The sequence below is a fragment of the Oncorhynchus mykiss genome, chromosome 20 (genome assembly GCF_057628025.1).
Source record: "Oncorhynchus mykiss isolate SJ-2025 chromosome 20, ASM5762802v1, whole genome shotgun sequence".
Taxonomy (NCBI): Eukaryota; Metazoa; Chordata; class Actinopteri; order Salmoniformes; family Salmonidae; genus Oncorhynchus; species Oncorhynchus mykiss.
Window position 1 is genome coordinate 40,833,117 of NC_143041.1, and position 13,025 is coordinate 40,846,141.

General features: G+C 41.1%; 1 protein-coding gene across 2 annotated transcripts in view; it reads left to right on the forward strand.

Moving 5' to 3' along the window:
- Positions 1 to 719: 719 nt before the first annotated feature.
- Positions 720 to 13,025, forward strand: part of LOC110499434 (syntaxin-binding protein 4) — a 91,843-nt gene continuing 79,537 nt past the window's right edge. The window contains exons 1-5 of one of the 2 annotated variants that reach the window (XM_036956294.2): positions 720 to 788; positions 1,152 to 1,247; positions 2,189 to 2,258; positions 3,385 to 3,459; positions 9,980 to 10,071. In XM_036956294.2, the coding sequence (XP_036812189.2) occupies positions 722 to 788; positions 1,152 to 1,247; positions 2,189 to 2,258; positions 3,385 to 3,459; positions 9,980 to 10,071 (400 nt within the window). In that variant the 5' untranslated portion in view covers positions 720 to 721. Of the gene's footprint in view, positions 789 to 1,151; positions 1,248 to 1,289; positions 2,259 to 3,384; positions 3,460 to 9,979; positions 10,072 to 13,025 lie in introns of those variants that run through there. The other variant, XM_090213095.1, reaches the window with a different exon arrangement.

The following is a 13,025-nucleotide window of genomic DNA, read 5'->3' on the forward strand; positions in this document are numbered from 1 at the left end:
AGCCTGAGCTGATGTGATGCTGCCAGTCAAAGTCCCTGTGAAGAGATGAGACGGTGTGTTTTTGTTTTTCCCCTGATGCTGAAACCCTGTCAGTTTGTGTCTGGCGGCTGCTTCTGACCCCACATATACTCAGAACGCACCGACACAAACTCTCCACACACACCTGCAGCCGCTCTGGAATACCACACTCGCCTCACACACTCGCCTCACACACTCGCCAGACACTTTGGTGGCTCCGTAGACCACACACTCCCTACACACACACTCGCCTCACACACTCGCCTCACACTTGCCAGACACTTTGGTGGCTCCGTAGACCACACACTCGCCTCACACACTTGCCAGACACTTTGGTGGCTCCGTAGACCACACGCCCTACACTCACTCGCGGCGGCTCCTGACACATTTCAACTCGTCTGTAAAGCCAGTCCACAGCTGGTTATGGAACATATTGGTGTGGCTCTGGGAACCTATTCTAACGAAATCCTTTGGACAATGATTCAATTACATCTTGAGACCGGAGATGAAAGCTCATCCGATGAACCATGTGGCTGTGAGAGGTCTCTTTCTATCTTCCTTTATCTCTTCCATTCTCTTCCTCTATCCGTCATGAGCCTTCTTTCCTTTCCATCCACGAGGGTTTAAAATAATATTTATTAGTTAAATGGGTAAACGTTGGGGTGACGTGACCGAGAAGGTATTTGTGTGTTCCAGGACCGTCATGGGGCCTCACGGCATCAACCGGGCCATTGAGAGACTGGAGTTCTGCGACTGCAAGAAAGGACTGGGTCAGTATACATCTTGACCTCTAATGTAATATGCATTATGAATGGATGTAGCTATAGTCTATATATGTTTTAATCAGCTATAACTGGGGCCCAGAGGTTTCCCTGGTCAGATTATGTAGTCAAGGAAAAACTCTTGGCCCTAGTAACGAATGATTATTATAGCAAGTCGAAGGGCGACATTTCCCTCCGCAAAAAGAGCTGTGCAGTGAGCTAACGCACCGCAACATCCTAAATAGTGGCAGCTCCGATACTGCACCTCTCAATTGCTCTAAAATGTGTTTTCTGCTTAATAGATTTCCCCTATAACCTTTATCTACTGGGGTTCATATAAGGTGTTGCTTTTGTCTCTTGTTCCTCATCCAGGGGTGAAGATCATCGGTGGCTACAGAGAGCAGACACGTGAGGAGTTTGGGATCTTCATCAAGCGGGTGTTACCGGGAGGGCTGGCTGCTCAGGATGGTACGTTACTTTCTGATTGTTGTTGTTTTTGGCTAATTTAGTATGTTGATAAATAACCTCTATTACAGATGATGATGGCAAAATGCTCTCTTTTTCTTCTCTTTATTTTCCTCTCTCGCTCTCTTTCCCTCTTTCGCTCTCTTTCCCTCGCTCTCGCTCTCTGTCTCTTTCACTCTCTCTCTCTCGCTGTCTCTTTCTCTCATTCTCTCTCTCGCTGTCACTTTCTCTCATTCTCTCTCTCGCTGTCTCTTTCATTCTCTCATTCTCTCGCTCGCACTCTCTCTTTTATTCTCTCTTGCTCTCTTTCCCTCTCTCTCGCTGTCTCTCTGTCTCTTTAACTCTCTCTCTCTCTCGCTGTCTCTTTCTCTCTCTCTCTCTCTCGCTCTCTCTCGCTTTTTCTCTCTCGCTCGCTTTCTCTTTCTCTCTCTCTCTCTCTCGCCGTCTCTTTCACTCTTTCTCTCTCTCTCTCTCGCTCTCTCTCGCTTTCTCTTTCTCGCTCTCGCTCTCTCTCGCTTTCTCTTTCTCTCTCTCTCGCCGTCTCTTTCACTCTCTCTCTCTCGCTGTCTCTTTCACTCTTTCATTCTCTCTCGTTCTCTCTCTCTCTCTCTCTCTCCGTCTCTTTCACTCTCTCTCACTCTCTCTCGCTTTCTCTTTCCCTCTCTCTCTCTCGCCGTCTCTTTCACTCTCTCTCTCTCGCCGTCTCTTTCACTCTCTCTCTCTCGCCGTCTTTCACTCTCTCTTGCTCGCCGTCTCTTTCACTCTCTCGCTGTCTCTTTCACTCTCTCTCTCTCGCTGTCTCTCTCTCGCCGTCTCTCTCTCTCTCTCTCGCCGTCTTTCACTCTCTCTCTTTCATTCTCTCTCGTTCTCTCTCTCTCTCTTTCACTGTCTCTCGTTCTCTCTCTCGTTATCTCTCTCTGTCTCTGTGTATTTGTGTGTTCCAGGGAGGCTTAGAACGGGCGACCTCATTTTGGAAGTCAATAATATGAGTTTAGGAGGAGTAACCAACGAGAGGTAGGTCATTGGTGCACAGTGGTAGACTAGGACATAATTAGGTCATGTGAGTTTAGTTGTTTGTTAATCATTCGTTAGCCATGTGAATGATGCTATGCAAAGTATGTTACATTGGTGTTTGTGTTTCAACTCAGGAGTAATACTTGAATGCCACACATTGAATTAAAAAACAAACAGTTTTCTACATAGAGGTGACTAGAGGTCGACCTCTAGAGGTGACGATGACTGAAGGTGTTATGCCAGTTCCATCACCATTTTCTGTGTATCTCAAATGGCACCCTATCCCCTATGGGCCCTGGTCAAAAGTAGTGCACCCTATCCCCTATGGGCCCTGGTCTAAAGTAGTGCACCCTATTCGCTATGAGCCCTGGTCATAAGTAGTGCACCCTATCCCCTATGGGCCCTGGTCTAAAGTAGTGCACCCTATCCCCTATGGGCCCTGGTCTAAAGTAGTGCACCCTATTCGCTATGGGCCCTGGTCTAAAGTAGTGCACCCTATTCGCTATGGGCCCTGGTCATAAGTAGTGCACCCTATTCCCTATGGGCCCTGGTCTAAAGTAGTGCACCCTATTCGCTATGGGCCCTGGTCTAAAGTAGTGCACCCTATTCGCTATGGGCCCTGGTCATAAGTAGTGCACCCTATCCCCTATGGGCCCTGGTCTAAAGTAGTGCACCCTATTCCTTATGGGCCCTGGTCATAAGTACTGCACCCTATTCCCTATGGGCCCTGTTCATAAGTAGTGCACCCTATTCCTTATGGGCCCTGGTCTAAAGTAGTGCACCCTATCCCCTATGGGCCCTGGTCTAAAGTAGTGCACCCTATTCGCTATGGGCCCTGGTCTAAAGTAGTGCACCCTATCCCCTATGGGCCCTGGTCTAAAGTAGTGCACCCTATTCCCTATGGGCCCTGGTCATAAGTAGTGCACCCTATTCCCTATGGGCCCTGGTCTAAAGTAGTGCACCCTATTCCCTATGGGCCCTGGACATAAGTAGTGCACCCTATTCCCTATGGGCCCTGGTCAAAAGTAGTGCACTATAAAGGGAATAGGGTGCCATTTGTGACATATAATTTCCTGAACCCGGGTGTAGTGTTAAAACTGCTCTCCTCTCTCCTGTGGTCCTATAGGGCGGTGGATATCCTCCGGTCAGCGTCAGCCTCCAATCACATGTCTCTGATGGTTGCCAGGGACGATGAAAGCAGGTAGCCAAGCCTGACTTTATTTAAAAGGAAATTCCACCACTTTTCAGAGACTCTCATCTCCAGCACAATACCAGAGTCTACATATGTGATAACAAACAGCGCTTTATAGAAAATAGAAAAAAAATGTAAAGTAAAACAAATTCTGCCCGATGACGATACTTTAAAAACAGTGATTTTCAAACACTGATGTTTGCGGTGTTGTGGGGAGAGAGAAGATACATTTTCTCTGGCTAGAAACTCATTGCCGGTTTTGAAAATCACTGTTTTTCTTTTTACCTTTTAATCCTAACCTGTCAGGTCACATTTTTTAGGACCTTTCTTCTTCTCTTTTTAACCACAGATCATAGAAAATCATTTTGTAGGACCTTTCTTCTTCTCTTCTTAACCACAGATCATAGAAAATCATTTTTTAGGACCTTTCTTCTCTTTTTAACCACAGATCATAGAAAATCATTTTGTAGGACCTTTCTTCTTCTCTTTTTAACCACAGATCATAGAAAATCATTTTGTAGGACCTTTCTTCTTCTCTTTTTAACCACAGATCATAGAAAATCATTTTGTAGGACCTTTCTTCTTCTCTTTTTAACCACAGATCATAGAAAATCATTTTTTAGGACCTTTCTTCTTCTCTTTTTAACCACAGATCATATAAAATAATTTTGTAGGACCTTTCTTCTTCTCTTTTTAACCACAGATCATAGAAAATCATTTTGTAGGACCTTTCTTCTTCTCTTTTTAACCACAGATCATAGAAAATCATTTTGTAGGACCTTTCTTCTTCTCTTTTTAACCACAGATCATAGAAAATCATTTTTTAGGACCTTTCTTCTTCTCTTTTTAACCACAGATCATAGAAAATCATTTTGTAGGACCTTTCTTCTTCTCTTTTTAACCACAGATCATATAAAATAATTTTGTATGACCTTTCTTCTTCTCTTTTTAACCACAGATCATAGAAAATCATTTTGTAGGACCTTTCTTCTTCTCTTTTTAACCACAGATCATAGAAAATCATTTTGTAGGACCTTTCTTCTTCTCTTTTTAACCACAGATCATAGAAAATCCTTTTTTAGGACCTTTCTTCTTCTCTTTTTAACCACAGATCATAGAAAATCATTTTGTAGGACCTTTCTTCTTCTCTTTTTAACCACAGATCATAGAAAATCATTTTGTAGGACCTTTCTTCTTCTCTTTTTAACCACAGATCATAGAAAATCATTTTGTAGGACCTTTCTTCTTCTCTTTTTAACCACAGATCATAGAAAATCATTTTGTAGGACCTTTCTTCTTCTCTTTTTAACCACAGATCATAGAAAATCATTTTGTAGGACCTTTCTTCTTCTCTTTTTAACCACAGATCATAGAAAATCATTTTGTAGGACCTTTCTTCTTCTCTTTTTAACCACAGATCATAGAAAATCATTTTTTAGGACCTTTCTTCTTCTCTTTTTAACCACAGATCATAGAAAATCATTTTGTAGGACCTTTCTTCTTCTCTTTTTAACCACAGATCATATAAAATAATTTTGTATGACCTTTCTTCTTCTCTTTTTAACCACAGATCATAGAAAATCATTTTGTAGGACCTTTCTTCTTCTCTTTTTAACCACAGATCATAGAAAATCATTTTGTAGGACCTTTCTTCTTCTCTTTTTAACCACAGATCATAGAAAATCCTTTTTTAGGACCTTTCTTCTTCTCTTTTTAACCACAGATCATAGAAAATCATTTTGTAGGACCTTTCTTCTTCTCTTTTTAACCACAGATCATAGAAAATCATTTTGTAGGACCTTTCTTCTTCTCTTTTTAACCACAGATCATAGAAAATCATTTTGTAGGACCTTTCTTCTTCTCTTTTTAACCACAGATCATAGAAAATCATTTTGTAGGACCTTTCTTCTTCTCTTTTTAACCACAGATCATAGAAAATCATTTTGTAGGACCTTTCTTCTTCTCTTTTTAACCACAGATCATAGAAAATCATTTTTTAGGACCTTTCTTCTTCTCTTTTTAACCACAGATCATAGAAAATCATTTTGTAGGACCTTTCTTCTTCTCTTTTTAACCACAGATCATATAAAATAATTTTGTATGACCTTTCTTCTTCTCTTTTTAACCACAGATCATAGAAAATCATTTTGTAGGACCTTTCTTCTTCTCTTTTTAACCACAGATCATAGAAAATCATTTTGTAGGACCTTTCTTCTTCTCTTTTTAACCACAGATCATAGAAAATCCTTTTTTAGGACCTTTCTTCTTCTCTTTTTAACCACAGATCATAGAAAATCATTTTGTAGGACCTTTCTTCTTCTCTTTTTAACCACAGATCATAGAAAATCATTTTGTAGGACCTTTCTTCTTCTCTTTTTAACCACAGATCATAGAAAATCATTTTGTAGGACCTTTCTTCTTCTCTTTTTAACCACAGATCATAGAAAATCATTTTGTAGGACCTTTCTTCTTCTCTTTTTAACCACAGATCATAGAAAATCATTTTGTAGGACCTTTCTTCTTCTCTTTTTAACCACAGATCATAGAAAATCCTTTTTTAGGACCTTTCTTCTTCTCTTTTTAACCACAGATCATAGAAAATCATTTTTTAGGACCTTTCTTCTTCTCTTCTTAACCACAGATCATAGAAAATAGGCTGTTTTCACATAATATAGACCCTGTTATGGTGCTGCAGATAATGACTAGGAAGTTGAAAAGTGGAGGAATTGCCCTTTTACGTGTATTTTATGTATTTCATCAGAAGTTTTGCCATTCTCGGTGTTGTTTGATTTGGTATATGATTATTATATATTATATACTGTATAGTACCAGTCAAATGTTTGCACACACCCACTCATTCCAGGGTTTTTCTTTATTTTTTATTATTTTCTACATTGTAGAATAATAGTGAAGACCTCTTCAAAGTAGCCACCCTTTGCCTTGATGACAGCTCTGCACACTCTTGGCGTTCTCCCACATTTTTGACAGGAACTGTACATATTGTATTTATTTATTTCCAAAACGATACTTGGGAGTCAAATATTGCAATATGAAACGGTATCGATTTATTCCCCCGTCACTATTAGACAAAGGCTACGAACGTTTGTGTGCAGCCTACGTGTGGTAGTGTGCACTACGTCAGAGCACTACGTTGTTGTCACTGAACAAGGGTACATACTGTTAGGAGCTGAGGGGTTAAAGAATCCTTGATTTGCTTTTGATAAATACAACTGATTACTACAGTAAGAACATGAAGGACTTTGGGTTGTGTTCACTCAGAAATGGAAGCGGTGTCCGAAATGGACCCCATTCTAATAATGTAATACAATAATAATGTATTATATATCATGTATATCAGGAGCCCTGGTCGAAAGTAGTGCACTATATAGGGAATAGGGTCCTGGTCGAAAGTAGTGCACTATATAGGGAATAGGGTCCTGGTCTAAAGTAGTGCACTATATAGGGAATAGGGTGCCAGAAACAGAGAGCCTTGGGGAAGCTTTAGGGAAGATAGGTTGAGTGTTGTGTAACAGTGTTTGAGGCCTGGCTGGTTCAAATGTGCAGATTTCAGAAAACTGCTTATTAGAGGACAGAGAAAGAACACTGTTTCCTTCTGACCTCAGTCAGCACAGGAAGCCGTCTGTCATGGTAGAAACATGAAGTAACACAACCCCAGTTAACCCCTGTGTGTGGATGGCGTAAAAAAACATTTTGGATTACGTTCAACACATTTTCCAGCGAACTTCAAAGTATTCACTGAGTGTACAAAATACTAGGAACATCTGCTCTCTCTGACAGCCTGACCAGGTGAATCCAAATGAAAGCTATGATCCATTATTGATGTTACCTGTTAAATGAACTTTAATTAGTGTAAATGAAGGAGAGGAGACAAGTTAAAGAAGGATTTTTAAGCCTTGAGACAATTGAGACATGAATTGTGTATGTGTGCCATTCAGATGGTGAATGGGAAAGATAACATGTTTAAATGCCTTTGAACGGGGTATAGTAGTAGGTGCCAGGAGCACCGGTTTGAGTGTGACCTGGCACAAGATGGGGAGAAGACCGTGTCCTTGATAAAACGCTGCTCACTTTCTTCACATAACAATCAACTCAACAAGTCCTACAGGCCCTAGTTTTATCACACCTGGATTACTGCCCAGTCAAATGGTCAAGTGCCACAAAGAAGGACAAATTACAGTGGCCCTGAACAGGGAAACACAGCTGGCCCTTAAATGTACACAGAGAGCTAACATCAATGACATTCATGTCAATCTCTCCTGGCTCAAAAAAGAGAGGAGATTGACTGCATCACTACTGGTCTTTGTGAGAGTTATTGACATGTTGACAGCACCAAGCTGTCTGTTCAAACAACGAGCACACAGATCAGACACCCATACATACCCCACAATACATGCCACCAGGGGTCTCTTCACAGTCCCCAAGTCCAGAGCAGACACTGGGAAACACACAGTACTGCATAGAGCCATGACTACATGGAACTCTCTTCCACATCAAGTAACTCAAGTGAACAGTAAAATCTGTAAAAAGAAAAAGTAGGATAAATCACCTCACGGCATAACATGGACTATGAAGAGACACACTACACACACACACACACACACACACACACACACACACACACACACACACACACACACACACACACACACACACACAGTAATATTGTAGTATTGTACATTTTATATTGTAAATGTTATTTATATTGTACATATTAGAGTAATAATGTCTAATGTGATGTATTGATGTGTTATGTTATTGTGTTAATTATGTTAATCCTAATGGGGATCCTAATAAATACTAAATCAAGACTTGATCTGAAAGCAGCGCTGCTCTGAACTAGAGAGAGACGTTTCAGCTTGAAGCCTTCTTCGGTGTGTAGGTACACATCTTTTTAATTCAAACCACATTCTCAGGGAACACAAGTGAGCAACCGATGAGCAACAGCTACTTCTAATCAGGGTATACACTCATCTGCCAATCAGGGAGGGCTTCATTTGAAAACTGGGTACATTTAAACACTTCCCAAATATCCTCTGGGACTCTAGTCCTCCCAACTGCTGAGGAAAGGCGTCTGTCCTGTGTCCTCTCTCTCCTGTCACGTCTCACCCCCGTCTTGTACACCGGGCCTGACGTAAAGTGACCTGGCACTCTGCTGGCCCCTGTGCTTTTCACTGTTTGTCAGCCACGTCACACACTACTGGCTCAACGGATGGACAGCCAGACGGACAGCCAGACGGATACAGGCTGACATATTAAGAAGACTGTCTGTCCGTCCATCTGTCTTTCATCAGCTGTTTGTTCTGGTTGTGTTTCAGAGTATTTTGTGCCCAATAGAAATTAATGGTAAATAAAATGTAGTGTGTAATTCATGTGGATGCTACCATGATTACGGATAATCCTGAATGAATCGTGGATAATGATTAGTGAGAAAGTTATAAATGCACAAATATCAGGTCCTCAAGACATGCTAACCTCTCACCATTACAATAACTGGGGAAGTTAGCATTTTATATCATACCCCCAAGACATGCTAACCTCTCACCAATACAATAACTGGGGAAGTTAGCATTTTATATCATACCACCAAGACATGCTAACCTCTCACCAATACAATAATAGAGGAGGTTAGCATTTTTGGGGAATATGATATTTGTGCGTCTAACTTTCTCACTCATCATTATTCACAATTTTTTTAGGGTTATCCGTAGACATGGTAGCATCCAGCATCCTAATGTAGAAATATATTTAGAAATATATTCTATTCTTATTCCCAATAAAAATGACTCAAAAATGACACATTACATTATTTACCATTCATTTCTATTGGGCACAAAATCATCTGAAACGCAACCAAAACAAACAGCAAAGGCATTTAACCAATTTGTAGAGTCACAAGCTTGATGTGTTATGAATATGGGACCAAATACCTAACTTTTTACTACTTTAATATGCAAGGGAATTTGTCCCAATACTTTTGCTCCTCTACAGTGCTGTCAATTCTAAACCCTTCACCCGACATGCATGAAAATACCCTCAAATTAAAGCTGTCAGTCTGCACGTTAACCTCATCGTCATTATATTATTTCAAATCCAAAATGCTGGAGTAGAGAACTAAAATCACAAAAAAACATAATTGTCCCAATACTTTTGGAGCCCACTGTACAGTATAACCCTAACCCTATAAATGTCAGACTGATTCCCAGACCAGACAGTTGGGGCCAAGAGGTCAATCCTTTTTTCTAAGACATACTTAGGACTTTTTACCTGAACACATAACACAGTAGACTCTTTACCTCGAGATTAAACCGGATTAGCACCCTGATCTAGCTCAAATAATCCTAATCTCAACTACTAACAAAGAAGACACTTTTAATGGGTCTGCTCCTGTCAGATGTCACTTGGAATCAATGTCTGTGTGTGACCATGGGAGGGAGACAGAGCTCTACTGTACTGTTTCTCTGAGGAAGTTGACTCTGTCTGTCTGTCTGTCTGTCTGTCTGTCCTCTAGGCGGGAGTTCATTGAGTTGATGAATAAGTATGGCTCCCACAGCAGTTTTAAAGGAAGCTCAGGGAGGGTCTCCCCTACACAGCTCTCTACAGGTGAGTTTCTGTACCTAGGACCTTTTGAGTCCCAAATGGCATCCTATTCCCTATTTAGTGCACTACGTTTGACATGGGCCCTATATAGGGAATAGGGTACAATTTGTAACTCACCCACTTGACGTAGGACCTGGTTATCCCCCCTTCCCCTCCTCAACTGCATGTAGCTAACACTATAGTCTATTAACCATTGTCTTCCTAATTTCCCTTTCACACCCTTCCTAATTCTCATCCATATTCGCTAGCACACCCCTCCTAATTCTCCTCCATATTCCCTATTACACCCTTCCTAATTCTCATCCAAATTCCTTTTCACACCCCTCCTAATTCTCATCCATATTCCTTTTCACACCCTTCCTAATTCTCATCCATATTCCTTTTCACACCCCTCCTAATTCTCATCCATATTCCCTTTCACACCCCTCCTAATTCGCATCCATATTCCCTTTCACACCTCTTCTAATTCACATCCATATTCCCTTTCACACCTCTTCTAATTCACATCCATATTCCCTTTCACACCTCTTCTAATTCACATCCATATTCCCTTTCACACCTCTTCTAATTCACATCCATATTCCCTTTCTCACATTCAAATTCAAGCTGCTTTATTGGCATGAAAAACATTGCGTCAATATTGCCAATATACATTGTAATAAAATAATGTATATAATAATAAGAATAATAATAAAAATTGCTAGTAAATAATGATAGAGGAAGGAACTCTCGACCCGCTCCACTACAGCCCCGTCGATGGGGCGTTCGGCCCTCCTTTCCCTGTAGCCCACGATCAGCTCGATTGTCTTGCTCACATTGTTGTCCTGGCACCACACTGCCAGGTCTATGACCTCCTCCTTATAGGCTGTCTCATAGTTGTCGGTGATCAAGCCTACCACTGTTGTCGTCAGCAAACTTAATGATGGCGTTGGAGTCGTGCTTGGCCACGCAGTCGTGGGTGAACAGGGAGTACAGGAGGGAACTATGCATGCACCACCGAGGGGCCCCTGTGTTGAGGATTAGCCTGGCAGATGTTACCTACCCTTACCAGCTGGGGGCGGCCCATCAGGAAGTCCAGGATCCAGTTGCAGAGGGAGGTGTTTACTCCCAGAGTCCTTATCTTAGTGATGAGCTTTGTGGGCACTGTTGAACGCTGAGCTGTAGTCAATGAACAGTATTCTCACATAGGTGTTCCTTTTGTCCAGGTGGGAAAGGGCAGTGTGGAGTGCAATTGAGATTGCGTCATCTGTGGATCTGTTGGGGCAATATGCGAATCGGAGTGGGTCTAGGGATTCCGGGATGATGGTGTTAATGTGAGCCATGACCAGCCTTTCAATGCACTTCATGGCTACCGACGTGAGTTCCACGGGGCTGTAGTGTTTTAGGCAGGTTGCCTTCGCTTTCTTGGGCACAGTGACTATGGTGGTCTGCTTGAAACATGTAGGTATTACAGACTCAATAAGGGAGAGTTTGAAAATGTCAGTGAAGACACTAGTTCTGAGTACACATCCTGGTAATCCGTCTGGCCCCGCGGCCTTATGAGTGTTGACCCGTTTAAAAGTCTTGTTTTCCTGTTTAAAATACATCATGCACCAGCTGTCATTGACAAATAGATACATACCCCCACCCCTTGTCTCACCAGACGTAGCTGCTCTGTCCTGCCGATGCACGGAAAACCCAGCCAACTGTGTATTACACGTGTCGTCGTTCAGCCACGACTCGGTGAAACATAAGATATTCAAGTTTTTTTTATGTCCCGTTGGTAGGATAGTCTCTAACGGAGAGCAAAAAAAACAAATATTTTTAAATAGCACAGCCCGTAAACCGCCAGCCATCCCCTCCGGTGTCAATAACACTAATACTACAACGATCCCTACTACTACCATTACCACTTGAAGCATTTCTACCTGTAATATCTCTACCTACTAAAACTATAATGAAGTTATAACTGTCATCCTCAACATTACATGAGCACTGCAACTACCATAATCATTACTTATACTACCACCATCACCACCATCATTAAACTACAACTGTTACCATCACCCATATTATTGGAATAATATTCAATGATATTAATAGTAATAACAATAATACTAATAATAAGTAAGTTACTGCTTATTATCATTCATTGTCAGGCTATGGCAGGCAAATAAATATTTTATCTACAAAAGGAGCCATTGCTCTTTCACCCATAAGTCTTTTTTTGTTTTTCCTCTGGGTTTAATAACATAAAACTTGGAATAAATGTAGTTATTTCTGCAAACAATTCATCTGTTGTTGAGTAATATTTCTCACAGTAAAGGAGAAAGTGTGATCTCTATCTCTACCTCCCTTGTTGTGAAGTGACCACCTACACGCTCCTCTTTGGGTAGCCATGTCTTTATGTCTGCTGGTTTCTATTGCCAATCGGTGGTCACTCAGCCTGTACTTGGTAAGGATATGTCTCCGCTTCGTATCTCTGACAGAGTAGAGATGATCAGCCAATTCATATTCTCTGTTTAGGGCCAGATAGCAATTTAGTCGGCTTTTGGATTTTGTTTAGTTTTTTCCAATGTTGTAAATAGGAGTCCTTTGATTGGGTCACAATTTTATTTATTTGAATGATTTCTTTTGAAGCAGTGCTGGTGTCTGCTTGGTTGGTTAGGTCCAACACCAGCTGACTGAGAGGCCTCGTTTCTGGACTCAGCTCTTGGGTTTGAAGTGCTTTTAAAATGGAGAATTCATTTCAAGTATAGCCACAATTAGGGTTGCACATTCAGTGGTGGAAACTTTCCGTGGGAATTAATGGGAATATATGGGAATTAATGGGAATATATGGGAATTAATGGGAATATATGCAAATGAATATTAATACCATTTGAATGTAGATGTTTTTTGCATTGGATGTATTTACCATATCATATGAGACAGAAACATAAACCTTGTACCTTATCATAAGTTATAATTAACATATA